The 14,539-nt window shown below is 38.4% G+C and overlaps 1 protein-coding gene across 1 annotated transcript in view; it reads right to left on the bottom strand.

Moving 5' to 3' along the window:
* The window catches only part of LOC119735626 (short transient receptor potential channel 4-like), an 89,305-nt gene that overhangs the window by 18,068 nt on the left and 56,698 nt on the right, over window positions 1-14,539 (bottom strand). The window contains exons 11-12 of the mRNA XM_038209411.1: window positions 6,605-6,778; window positions 5,821-5,850 (exon numbers count right to left, since the gene is read on the bottom strand). Of these exons, the coding sequence (XP_038065339.1) occupies window positions 5,821-5,850; window positions 6,605-6,778 (204 nt within the window). The remainder of the gene's footprint in view (window positions 1-5,820; window positions 5,851-6,604; window positions 6,779-14,539) is intronic.

The raw sequence follows: 14,539 nt of genomic DNA, 5'->3' as shown, positions 1-14,539 counted from the left end.
CTTCAAGGCGAGGGAGATGTGTCGTTCGGCCCGCCCCTAAAGTTCTCGGACGAATGACTTCATTGTCACAACGATGTCGCGACAGATCATGGCTTGATCTGAGAACTAAAGAGACTGTACACGTACATCATTTTTGTTTCACATTTTTTTTATTTTACGGAATGAAAAACTTTTTCCCGAAATTTTGCTGCAGGAAAGAAAATAGCTTTCCGTTTTCCTGCAGCAAAATTTCCGGAAAAGTGTTTTCATTCCGTAAAATAAACAGACCCTAACATGAGTTTGGGCATGTGTACACGGTTGTGGGTGAAACAACAATATGTACTTAGATGTACTATATTATGTGTAGGTGTTTTGGCCGATGTGTTTGATTGTAATCACGCTAATTAGCATAATTAATATTTGCATTTACGGAAAGATCCGATTATTTACGACGAAAATACGGAATATTTCACTTTACGGAGTCCGTAAATTTACGGGCATTTGAACAGTGTAGATGATCTCAACACTGACATGAATAATCGGGCAGCCTCAATAAATGTTACGAGATATAGTCAAAACATTTCGTTTGCAATGTTTCTAATTTGTGTGAACTACAAAAACGTCCAATTTACAATTTACAATTGTCGCGACTTGGTAACTAATAATATAGGGAACCATTTTTAACAATGATACATTTGTAAACGAAATGCACTTAATGCTGTATTTTTATTTCATATTGTTTATACTTTTGTCCCAGTGTATTTTAAAACCTCTGATTCTCTCCAGATAACGGAAAGGGTTACGCTAGCTAGCAAACGATGTTCGACTGACGTGCCGTGGTATGTGGGCTCGAACCCTGACGGGGAGCACGGTACTTGTGTTCTTAGGCAAGACATTCTACTATCGCTTCTCACCACGTAGTACTAGTATAAGTGGGTCCCTGTAAAGGTAGAGACTCGAATGCGCAGATCTCAAAGTGCTGCAAAAACTGGTGTCATTGCCCGATGAACAAGGGTAATAATTGTAAAGCGCTTTGAGATCTTTAAAGCGCTATTTAAGCACTACTTACAACCACAAATAGGACCTTTGGGACACACCAGCGTCGTAGATTATACATGTATCGGGAGGCATGTGGAATTAAGGAGATATTTCAATGTGTCCCTAATGCCTTAGCCACTATTTAGAGGCCACATTTTACCGTCGCAAATAGGCTATATATCTGTTGTTCATAGGCCAATTAGTAAAAATACCAAAATCCGTTGGGGTCGGATAAAATTGAGCTTTAAAAGCGGTCATTAAAGTTGGAAAAATAAATTGTGTACAAGTCTATGGGAATTTCTCCCATGTGATCCATTCTCGGTAATCATTATTATTATCTTTATAAGCACTGGAAAGCTTCGTTTACTTAAATGGCTACTCGTGTGGGTAATAATGCAATCCACGCAGAAGCGACGGGAATAGTTCGTTGCGCTTTGCAAGTGAATGATGTCTCAAAAGTTCGACTTTTACTGTTCAGCAAACATCCAACCCAAACGATACAGGTGCTATCAGGACCTGATCGTGCGTTCATTACACCGCTTGTCCACAGACAGGTGTGTATTTTACAACACAGCTGCCAAGTAATTAAATGAGGCATCGGATACCTTTGGAACAGGGTCGTCTTCACGCACCACGTCACTGCTACAACGTCAAGGCACTCTCGTCATAAATTATTCAATTTTAATATCCATTAAGTGTTTACATCTACCACCTATGGTAGTGGTTTCGCCATGATCTGTATTAGTAGTTGATACGTTGTATAAGCTTACGCAGCTGTTGGCACTTGGTATACTGTTGCAACATTTCGGGGAAAGTGTCCAGTTCGTAACTCTGTAACGAAACTGTGGCTTCATCGTCCATAGTGAGATGACAATTATAATATTTTCTTTAAAGCAATATAAACCACAAAGTGAAACTTACTGGGTGCAATCTTTTTTGACGTTGAACAAAGACTATGACAAGAGTGAGATTTGGACCCTGTGATCTCCAGATTAGCGTACCGGTGCTCTACCAACTGAGGTCTTTGTTCAAGGGGCGCGAGTCAGAAGCCGTCAACCCGTATATGCCATGTGGCCGGGGATCACGATGGTAGCAACATAAGCAATGATGTCTACCAAATATGGAACACAGATCACCCGGAGAGGAAACGGCTTTTTCTAACTAAGAAAATAGTATAATAATTGTTCATTAGGCAAATATTTAAGAATCTTGTTTGTCGTGGAACAAAATTACACGATCCCCGAAATCAAAACATATCCAACTAGAAAGGACTCAAAGAGCGCAAACATCCGCCAAAGCTGAAAAAATTCCCTGCCATTATTGTCAGTACACCCGATAGAAATACTCACACATCCACTGGACTTCCATATTTTACTGCACATTCCAAACTCCCCTATAGTATCAAATGATCGAGTCCATTGACCTGTTGGCTTCAGTGATATGTTCGCTATGCGCTCATCGACTGCACGCTGCGTTAATATCCACACACGTCTCTACACATAGCATATTCGCAAATACGACACGCTGAAGAATCTTTAAAAACATCCTACACCCAGACACAGATACGGATCACTTCCAAAATCTAATCGATTTGTACTTGTACCGTCCTTAGAAAAATGGCATGAGAATCTGTCCACAACTTTTTGAGTTATCCTGTTAACAGACAAACTTACCAACCAACCAACCAACCATTCAACACCATGGCGGAGGTAACCTTCTGTTTGTTTTATTTGGAAACATGATTTGCTTATATAATATAGCCTAAGCATGTTTTAATTGATGAGCCTTCGAACGCGAGTAATACGTGTAAAGGTGAAGAACGTTGAGCTCCACAGTGGGCATATATACGCATATCATATACAAAAACAAGTTCAATCTTAAACGAGTGGTTTCGTGAGATAACACCGACGTGTCGAAAAGTTTGTGCTCAGTTAGATATTGCATACGTTGCAAGCTGGGTACGAGTTTGTAGCCTGTTGCATGGTCCTCCGCGGGTCTAATGACACTTTGAGGCTTATCTCCCCCTCGACTTGGTCACCGGTTCGGGCTTAGGTTCCAATTTCATGATATTAAGTCCATGTCTTGAGAGGTCGAGACGGACTGCAGGGCATCAAATCGCTATAACAAGCGAGTAGAGTATAGTAGGTCTAGGCTAGGATAGATAGATATGCGAGCCGCAGCCGCATACGAAACCTAATTTTAAAATGGCCCCTTCATATGATGCAGTCACGACACTGGTCACACTGCATTATGTGATCCCTGGGGAGATCAAAAAGGCATGGTCAACTGAAAGTTCAGCTCAGTCAGCCGTCCACGTTCCAACAGACTGACCCCTGTCAGATTTCACAGATGGTTCTGCCGGCCATTCAAACCCTGAGCTGTTTTGCCAGAGGAAAATACCCCAACAATTACGGACGCGACACGGATGGACAACAATATGAACGGACGCGATACGGATGGTCAACCATGCCAGGTCGCGGCCTCTGCGGAATAAATTGGGGTCCATTTGGGTGCAATTTGTTTCATGGCACTGACCACGCTAAGGAGTAATTACTGATAAAACACGCTCTCTTCCGTTTAGTCAATTTTACTTCTGTTTGCACATCTCTTATCGCCGTGTATCATAAAAACATGTGCGCAGTTGGTATGTCAATTAAGAAGTTTTGACCTTCGGATGCAGCTTATAGACTTATCCATCACTCCTTTTTATATGAAAAACTGTTAGAATCATCAGTTTTCATGAGACGTGAAGCAGATTCACCACAGTTTATTTGCAAAGAACCGATTAAATTCAAAAAGGTCAGTTCTAAGATCGATGTGTAAATCGTCGATTCTGCACTAATCGGTGTTTGCAGTATTCGCGCATACTTGACATGCACATGTTTCGATTCTTCGTGGCTTTAGGAATCGATAACATGTCGTCGATTCTTGATCCTTCTGTATGTTGGCAAGCGAAATGCCGGTTAACTGTTTACGCATGCCTATCAACACAATTTGGTATACCGTATATGAAACTCGTTTACACAGCCAACTCACCTTGAACATGTAAACACATGTAGCTACATTCTACAAATACTATCCCAGGTTATATCACAGGTCTATAAAAAAAATATATACATTCTTCAAAATCCTCTTACAATTTCACGTAAGGCTTAACACCGGTATAACATTTTAATATTGAGCGTTGCCCATCACTATCGTCACAAGTCATGTTATGGTAGTACTGCGCGAATCAAAATTTATGTCTCTGTCAGTTTCCGGGTCTTACACGTACTATCAATCATAATTAATCGCTGAAATCCATTTGGACAGGAAAACAGGGAAACGACGCCCTGTAATACTTTCTTGTCGCTTTCAAACCATTGGAGATTTATTGTTTTTATAACTTGGCGTGCCCAGCGGGAAAATGATATTAATAACGACCCATCGAGTGGCCATCTTCCAAGCAGCACACGGCCATAAATCGGGACCGCGATCTAGAGGATTGTCAAATTAAAGTCACTCAAGAAGAATTCTATAATGCTTTCTATAGCATTCTGACTCACTCGTTTCTGTTTTTTTTTTTTATGTATGTTGCTCTAAAAATAAGTCCGTTAGTAGCGCATGATGAATTACTCAAAGGCTGGTTATCATTGGATCGAAAAAAGAGGCATTAGCTTTTATCTGCCGTATATAATTGTAATACGTAAATATCGTACCGAACAAAATCTACCAGGTACATGACTTTTGTCTCAGTCTTAAACAGCTTCTGTTAAAAACTATTTGTGAAACACACTCGTTACATAAAATGGTGTTTGAGTCAATCTGAATTACACATCAGTTTGTGTTATTACAAAATATTTGTAAATGTTAACAGCTTTTTTGAAAACTTACCTATGATATCTCTCTGCGTGAAGAGTCATTAATTGATTTTAGACTTTAAAAGTTAATAGTAAATATGTCGCTTTGTGTTATGAATTTCTCACTGCTTAATAAAACAAAACAGTTCCTTTTTAGGGACTGGAGATATTTTTAGTGATCGTTTCAGAAGCGACTATATATATAGAATATTGTGCTTGATGGGCAGGCCCAACTAGAATATTAGGTTACTACTGATGGTAGCATGTCGATATACGCAGTGATGCGGAGCCAATAGTATAGCCTTAATGACATGACAGTCATAAATAATAAAACGACTGTCCACTTGCCCACGCTACCAATGTAAACATTATTTCGTATCACGGAAAGGTTTTTTTTCTTTCTCTATGGCCTATACAGGGTAAGTCAAAAAAGCGAAACCCAAATGTCGGGACTATTGTTTTGGTGAAGTTCTGCATGTAGCACTTTCAAAATCTAGGATATTAAATCACGATTTCTAAGCTTTCTTTTAGTACAAGCATCATTCGAATTACACATGTACTTTGCAAGTAAAGGACTTTTAAACAAAACCACCGTGTTAAAGTTCTCACGGTCCACTGATCACTAAACAAAGGTGTGCGTTCTTTCAGCAAAACGATATTCACACGCATCCCTTTGTGATTTGCTTTCGTTTGGCTGAAAGAACTCTTGCCTTCTTGTGATCCGTGGACAGAACTTTAAAACAAACGGTGGTTGTGTTTAAAATTCCGTAACTTAAAAAGCACATGCGTGATTTGATTGATCCTTGCACTAAAAGAAAGATTATGAATTGGGCTTTCATATCCTAGATTTTGAAAGTGCTACATGCAGAACTTCACTACAAATACATAGTCCCGACATTTGGGTTTCGCTTTTTTTTTACTCACCCTGCATGTTTTATTTTCCTGAAAGAAATAAAAGGCTTACCTTGTACGCGTGTTCTGCTATTTTATTTTTCTGAAATAGAAACAGAAATTAAGAAAATTGTTAAAAAATATACAAAATCTTTTGTGATTACAACCAGCTAAACAAGACTCGCATACTCTTAATTTATCAAGAGGTTTCGCTATGAAGTATGTCATTTTTCAATATATTGTGTCATAACAAAATACGATTCATATCATGGGAACAGTTACTGTCAACGTATCTATTTGGGAAGCATACTAAAGCTACAATTTTCAAGAAAAATTATTGTCATGTAACTGAAGCAATTAAAACATGCTACAATTAAAAAAACGTTATATTAATTAAAATATTATGCGGCCGACAATTTCCTGCATATACATAATGTAGTTTCACACTCTATAGTGGGGCAGATAGGGGAGATATTTGGAAGAATTATGCCTTTGATGATACAAGCATGGCATTTGGCACACAGTCAGAGTATGTCATGTGAAAGATATTTGGCTATAGGGCTTTTGCAGATTTGTCACTTTTAACATTTTCAAATATGGCTGTCATTGCTTGTTATTCTACCTACATGTATATTCTTTATCAAAGGCAAAACTGTGATAGCCCTATAGCCAAATATCTTTCTCATGACATACTATGATTGTGTGCCAAATGCCATGCTTGTATATTAAAGGCACAATCACATCACCTGCAAATATCTGCCGTTCTGGTATTGAATGTCACCGGTGAGCAAAATGACTGACGCAAAAGTAACAAACCGACATTCCTCCGTGGTTACAAAAAATTTAAAAAAAATTACCCCATTTTGGTTGCGGCGTGTGACGCAGCAGCGCCGATAGCAGCTCGAAAAGAGCTGCGTGATGGCCGTACGGGTCGGGATGACATTAAAAGGGGGCGGCACCGTCCCGCCCACGTGGAGGAAGTGCACCCACATCCGGGCGCGGGCAAACTTCCACTCCGTGTCCGAGTTCTCCTGCAAAGGGGATTGGAGTAGAAACAGAAGAGCTGATTAATTGATTGGAAAATACGTCCCAGTTAATCCTCGACATTGCAAGTATAGGTTTTCTCGACTATTTTAAATTCAAATTCACCAACTCTATCATTTAATTTCGTCCACGAAAGACTTCACACGCTTTTAACTAAACAATTGTGTCATTTACCATTCAATAGGCCTCGGTACTTATGACGTCACACTTTGTTTACATGTGCACTTTCCTATGGAGCTAGTGGGGGCCCACGGTCAACTGAGCACCATAGGAAAGCACACACGTAAACAAAGTCTGACGTCATTAGTACAGAGGCTTATTATAAAGTTTGGTCACCCCCTTTAGTCAACGGGTCGAGAATATTCGTCATTACAGATCAAATTCGTTTAAGCTGTTGCCGAATGGCAGCATTCATAGATCGAATACGTCTTATATCAATCAATATTAGACGAATTTGATTTCTGAATAACACGATTCGGCGTAGACGAGACGAAATCGAATGCTACGGGTCGAAAACATGTGCTCATTGTTGAAATTTGTTTGGACTAAATTTGAAACTGTCTGAAAAAAGACGAAATTAAACATGGGACGTGCACTAAATCGATGATGCCGGACGAGTTTGAATATAAGAATCGGTGAATTCGAACGAAAAATGTTTTCAAATAGCCGGGAAAACCGATATATTTAGTTCTTGGTTTTCTTCAATCGGAGTCAAATCCAGTTGAAGAGTAATATCAGATATGGTTATGAAAAAAAACATAATGGGTTGATATAGTGAAGTTGTTAATTTGAAAGATGCTGAAATGGTATTAACCACGGGAGGGATTGGGGAGGGAAGGGGAGTGGGGGAGCGAACAATCCACGAAATATCTGCAGAAGGTTGAGGGTCACTGAGGACCGCAGAGCAACGTGGGGTCTATGATAAATGTTTCTATAAATTTGCCTGAAGGCACCCGTAAAATATCACTTTCTTTGCTCTGTATGGACCTTTATATGTCAAAACACCCTTACGGTAACACATCTGGAATTCCAGATTTTGATTTTTTTTTTACAAATACTGAAATCAGGAAAACTCCTGACAAAAATCCTCGAATCAGGACAAATCCTGAATTAAATCCTGAAATCGGGTAGCATTCTGACAAAAGTCTTCATATTAGGAAAATCCTGACAAAAATACTCGAATCAGGAAAAATGCGGACAAAAATCCTCAAATCAGAAACACAATAATAACAAATATCTTAAAATCAGGAAAAATCCTGACAAAATCCTCAAATGAGACACAAAATCCTTACAAATATCCTCAAATCGGGAAAAATACTGACAAATATCCTAAAATCAGGAAAAATCCAGACAAAAATCCTCAAATCAAACACAAAATTCTCAAAAATATCCTCAAACTGGGAACAATCCCAACAAAAATCCTCAAATCAGGAAAAATCCTGACAAAAATACCCGAATCAGGAAAAATGCTGACAAAAATCCTCAAATCAGGAAAAATCCTGACAAAAATCATTGAAGCAGGAACAATACTGACAAAAATCCTCGAATCGGGAAAAATCCTGACAAAAGTTCTCAAATCAGGAAAAATTCTTAACAAACATATTCGAATCAGGATCAATCCTGACAAACCTCGCCCTTGGGTTGCATGTTCAAAGGATGTTTTATCAGATGTTCGAGAGCATGCGTGACATCCAATGTATCAATTGAACAAATGGGTTTCTAACCTCAAACTAGATAAAACCCTTCTTATTTAAGTGTTATCAGCATTTCCCATCACACATCTTAGTCCCTGCCAAAAGCTGAATCATCCACTTTTCAAGTTGAGCTGATTATTTCGCTGGAGATGAGATTTCTATAGTAATTAGTTTGCCTTGGATGTGTTTTGAACGGGGAGGGAGACATGATGAAGGTGCACGGAGCACCAATAAAGAGTTGTTTCATTAAATAGCTCAATTATTCCGAAGAACTTCTCTAATATTTCATTTCAAATTAGCCAATTCTGCCAAAAATCTATGACTCATTTTTTTGTGTTTTGCACAGTGCATCTTTCTCCTATGTTGATGCACCGTTTCTGTGCTTTTCAGATAGTACATGTAACACTCTTTAATCAGGCCCTTTGCAGACACTGTTATGCATTCAATGTCATGTAAAACAGGTTGATTGGTTTTGGTATGAATTCCTTAGCTTTCTGGAATGATGACAAATTCAAGGTCTTTCAGTCTTCTTAATTGTCTTAACATTAGAAAGCATTTCCATTTCGGAGGGCATGCTAGCATGTTGATAAAAACGAAACCATAAGGATAACATTTAACGCGTTTACGAGTACAGTCTACTCTCGTTAATGCACACACTATTAATTACACACTCTGGTTGTAGCAAATATAAAGTCTTGGTCCCGACTGTGTAGTATGTCATTATGTGTACAGTGAAGAGGAACGACACTCCACTTAAGACGACATTCTGATATAACAAACATTTTGCCTAGGTCCGGCTGAGTTTGTATTAACGGAAGTTCACTGTATACATGTCCTGCATATATCAGATTTAATACATATTGGGTGCCTCCAATGTTTTTCACAACCTTTATGAATTTAGAAAATTAGTTTTCCCAGTTTCCCCTTATCCTAATAGTCTGTGTTTACAGCGCATGCTCAAATGCGTGACAGTTTATGCTTGTTCCAATCTTGTCGTTTGTTAAGTGTTTACATTTTTTTTTACCGCGTTGCGCTTGCGCCACAGGGCAACCTATCTCGCTGACTAACTGACTGACTGACTGTTACTTGTGTCTTAGACTGGTTACCTATCTCACTGACTGAATGTCACTTGTGTCTTAGACTGGTTACCTATCTCACTGACTGACTGTTACTTGTGTCTTAGACTGGTTACCTATCTCACTGACTGAATGTCACTTGTGACTTAAACATAAATAACAAAACATTATAATGCTTATATGAGCGTATTTTCAAAAATTCAATTGAAAAGGTATTTTAATACTAATCTTTATTAAGCAGCGAAAAATGATCGCAAATACACATTTCGTCTCTGAGATATGGTTGTTTGCAAACTTCATATGCCAAAGCTGTTTGTCCACGAACGGCTTTATTTCATCCGCTTGACTGCGCTCCGGAGCTTGATTTCAAAAACCAACACACTACACTAGAGTCTAGGGGCGGGGAGTCTTTTGGATCGTTGACCACGCGTAAAAACATGAGCGATCATAATGTACTTGTATATGATAAATCGTATGAGGGGTTTTGGTAGAAACCTATCACGGGATTGTGCTAAGTCCGACTTAATGAAAATTCTCCCCATCATTCTGGCTTGCGTAACGAATTCATGCTGTCGCGACGAGGGATCTAATGCTCTGTCTCCCACATGGCGTTATGAATGTAAGCCGATTTGTGTAAAATAGTCTTTCCCACAGGGAATATTAATTGGGGGAAAATGTCGTGCAGCCTTGATAAAACAAACAAATGAGATGTTGAGACTAACGATGTTATCGCGTGCAACTCGTAATGAAATAAATTGTAAGTTATTTATGTAATGGTTTAAATGCAATATACATCATTTGCAAACATCAAACAACAAAACTACCATATTAGTATTGTATATCTTACTTGACTGCAAGTCCTGTGAAATCACGGCACCTGATGTGCTGTCATTTTCAAGAAAAGTTTTTCTCGGCCGACCATCGTTGGAAAAAAACCTGCTTTTTTCAAATACTGCCTCCATTTTACCAATTGTTTAGTTCGTCCACATTTTGTTTGTAATCGGTTACACATCCGTGAAAAGGTGCAAGCCAGCTAGTCTGGTTTTCCGACGTGACAATTCCCTGATGTCTATAAATTGTTTCGTTTAGTCTGAAGCAGGGTCAGGGACCCAGACTATATACAAGAACATAATTAGCTGTTTCGGTGACACACCGAAACAGCTCTTGTTTTCGTTAAGATTTTTTTTTTTCTTTTTAGCTGTTCCCAATTTCAATTGGGAACAGCTATTGGGAACAGCTATTGTTTTCGTTAAATTTTTTTTTTTTTCCTTTTTTTTTTTTTTTTTCTTTTTTTGGGCTTTTCCGCAAAGTTGCGGAAAAGCCTTTGTTTTTGTTCTCATTTTTTTTTTTTTTTTTTTTTAGCTGTTTCGGTGTACACACCGAAACAGCTCTTGTTTCTGTTATTTTTTTTTTTCTCTTTTATTTTTCAGACTTTTTTCTCATAGGATAACACGTGTTTTCGTTCTACAAGTCACTTTTGGCTTTTTTTCAAATCCGATCGACTTCAAACCTGGCACACACTTAGACCACCATCTGAAGATGTGTCCCGAAACTTTTCGTCATGCTGACGTCATCACGTGATTTATTATAGAATTTTGAATATTTAATTTTTCCCATAGACTTTGTACACAGAAATTAAAAAAAAAATGTCAATTTTCAGAGGGCATTTTCGACTCTTTGCCAGTAATTCATTTACACCAATCTTTGTCCAAGCAAAGACTCTAATTCAAACAACATTGTGTAATGATGACGTCATGATGACGTCATCCGGTGTTTATTTATATGCAATTAAATTGTGACAATTTTAATATTTAAGAATGCATAAGAAATCAACCGTACGCGTCCGCAGCATTCTGTTGCCAGCAAGTGGTAGAGTAGGTTGAGGTCTTTATTTCATTCAGTGTGCGTAAAATCACGTGACCCTTGCTTCCGGTCGAAAAAGGCCAAAACCGGAAGTGGCTTATTATTTAAAAGTGGTAATAGATATGAACTTGCTTTTAACTGTGTTAGTCTCTTGGCTAATAGTATTCTTCAAATCATCTACCGATGACGTCATGCAATCTTCGAGCGCCCTCTAGCGACAGGTTGAAAATTTTCAAAAATGTATTTTGAATAGATGTCTGTGGCGAAGTTTGTCGGAATCGCCTAAATATTGGTGTATATGATGACCTTGACCCATTTAAGATGTGTGCGAAGTTTAAGGTGTATGACGTCATCAGACCGGAAGTTATAATGAAAAAACCCTTTTTCCTTAAAAAAATCCTGAAAAATCAACCATGGCAGTTTTTATATTAGTTTTTACTATAATTGTCTATTTAAGGGTAGGTCTAAAATATTTCAAAGCTTCGAGGCAATAAGCAAACTCGGACATGCCCTGCGCACGCTTAAAACTTCAGGTTGACAATAACTCTGCTTTAAAACATGCACAGTCCACAATGTACATGTACATGCACGTACGTTGTACATATCGTATGTCAGTCAGCCCGCGCGCAGCGCACGTGTTGCTGAGGTCAAATCCTGTCCACAGTGACCGTTTCAGCCGATTTCCGGCTAACTTTTTCATGCATAGTCAGGGACGTAGGATAGACACTTTTTGTATAGAATACGCATGTACATGTTCATTCGACCTGGATGAAACTCCTTTTACGGCAGTCATTAATAAAACGGTCGAAACAGCTCAGTGTTTGTCCACAAACACATTTCTAGTTTTTTTTTTGGCTTCTTCTTTTTGTCGCCTAAATCCCATAGACTTTGTGCACGTTTTTTCTCAGTGCCACTTTTGGCATTAATCTTTGTCATACATCATTCAAAGTTAGCATAAGCATAGTCCCTATAGCAAAGATGTGTCCCGAAGATTGACGTCTTGGTGACGTCATCGACTAATTTATTATAGATTTTTGAATATTTAATTTTTCCCATAGACTTTGTACACAGAAATTAAAAAAAAATTGTCGATTTGCAAAGGGCATTTTTGACTCTTTGCCAGTAATTCATTTACACCAATCTTTGTCTAAGCAAAGACCCTAATTTAAACAACATTGTGTAATGATGACGTCATGATGACGTCATCAGGTGTGTATTTATAGGCAATTAAATTGTGACACTTTTAATATTCAAAAATGCATAAGAAATCAACCGTACGCGTCCGCAGCATTTTGTTGCCGGCAAGTGGTAGAATAGGTTGATGTCTTTATTTCATTCAGTGTGCGTGAAATCACGTGACCCTTGCTTCCGGTCGAAAAAGGCCAAAACCGGAAGTGGCTTATCATTTAAAAGTGGTAATAGATATAAACTAGCTTTTAACGATGTTAGTCTCTTGGCCAATAGTATTCTTCAAATCATCTACCGATGACGTCATGCGACAGGTTGAAAATTAGCAAAAGTGTATTTTGAATAGATGTCTGTGGCGAAGTTTGTCGTAATCGCCTAAATATTGGTGTTTATGATGACCTTGACCCACTTAAGACATGTGCGAAGTTTTAGGCAAATGACGTCATCAGACCGGAAGTTACAATAAAAAGACCCTTTTTCATTTGAAAATTCCTGAAAAAATCAACCATGGCAGTTTTTATATTTGTTTTTACTTTAATTGTCGATTGAAGGGTAGGTCTAAAACATTTCAAAGTTTCGAGGCGATAAGCAAACTCGAACATACCCTACGCACGCTTAAAACTTCACGTTGACAATACCTCTGCTTGAAAACATGCACAGGACAGGACGTCCACAATGCACATGTACATGTACATGCACGTACGTTGTACATAGGCACATACATCGTATGTCAGTCAGCCTGCAGCGCACGTGTTGCCGAGGTCAAATCCTGTCCACAGTGACCGTTTTAGCCGATTTTCGGCTAACTTTGACAGATTTTATGTTCATGCATATTCAGGGCATATTATTGATTAAAAAAAATCATAATGCGGAAAATCCCTATGTTCTGTTGCAAACAGACATAGACCTCTAGTTGGCTTTTTCGCAATTTTGCGAAAAAGCCTTTCTTTCTGTTCTCATTTTTTTTGTATCTTCTTCTTCTTCTTCTTCTTCTTCTTTTTGTCGCCTAAATCCCATAGACTTTGTACACGTTTTTTCTCAGTGCCACTTTTGGTATTAATCTTCGTCTTACATCATTCAAATTAAGCATAGTCATAGTCCTTATAGCAGAGATGTGCCCCGAAGAGTGACGTCATGGTGACGTCATTGACTAATTTATTATAGATTTTTGAATATTTAATTTTTCCCATAGACTTTGTACACAAAAATTAAGAAAAAAATGTCGATTTTCAAAGGGCATTTTCGACTCTTTGCCAGTAATTCACTTACACCAATCTTTGTCCAAGCAAAGACCCTAATTCAAACAACATTGTGGAATGATGACGTCATGATGACGCCATCCAGTTTTTATTTATAGGCAATTAAATTGTGACACTTTTAATATTTAAAAATGCATAAGAAATCAACCGTCCGCGTCCGCAGCATTCTGTTGCCGGCAAGTGGTAGAGTAGGTTGAGGTCTTTATTTCATTCAGTGTGCGTGCAATCACGTGACCCTTGCTTCCGGTCGAAAAAGGCCCAAACCGGAAGTGGCTTATTATTTAAAAGTGGTAATAGAAATGAACTTGCTTTTAACGGTGTTAGTCTCTTGGCTAAAAGTATTCTTCAAATCATTTACCAATGACGTCATGCAATCTTCGAGCGCCCTCTAGCGACAGGTTGAAAATTAGCAAAAATGTATTTTGAATAGATGTCTGTGGCGAAGTTTGTCGGAATCGCCTAAATATTGGTGTATATAATGACCTTGACCCACTTAAGACGTGTGCGAAGTTTTAGGCAAATGACGTCATCAGACCGGAAGTTATAATAAAAAGACCCTTTTTCATTTGAAAATTCCTGAAAAATCAACCATGGCAGTTTTTATGTTAGTTTTTACTTTAATTGTCGATTTAAGGGTAGGTCTAAAACATATCAAAGCTTCGAGGCAA

Source organism: Patiria miniata, unplaced genomic scaffold (assembly GCF_015706575.1).
Source record: "Patiria miniata isolate m_02_andy unplaced genomic scaffold, ASM1570657v1 HiC_scaffold_29, whole genome shotgun sequence".
In the NCBI taxonomy this organism is placed as follows: Eukaryota; Metazoa; Echinodermata; class Asteroidea; order Valvatida; family Asterinidae; genus Patiria; species Patiria miniata.
This window is presented reverse-complemented; position numbering and strand designations above follow the sequence as displayed.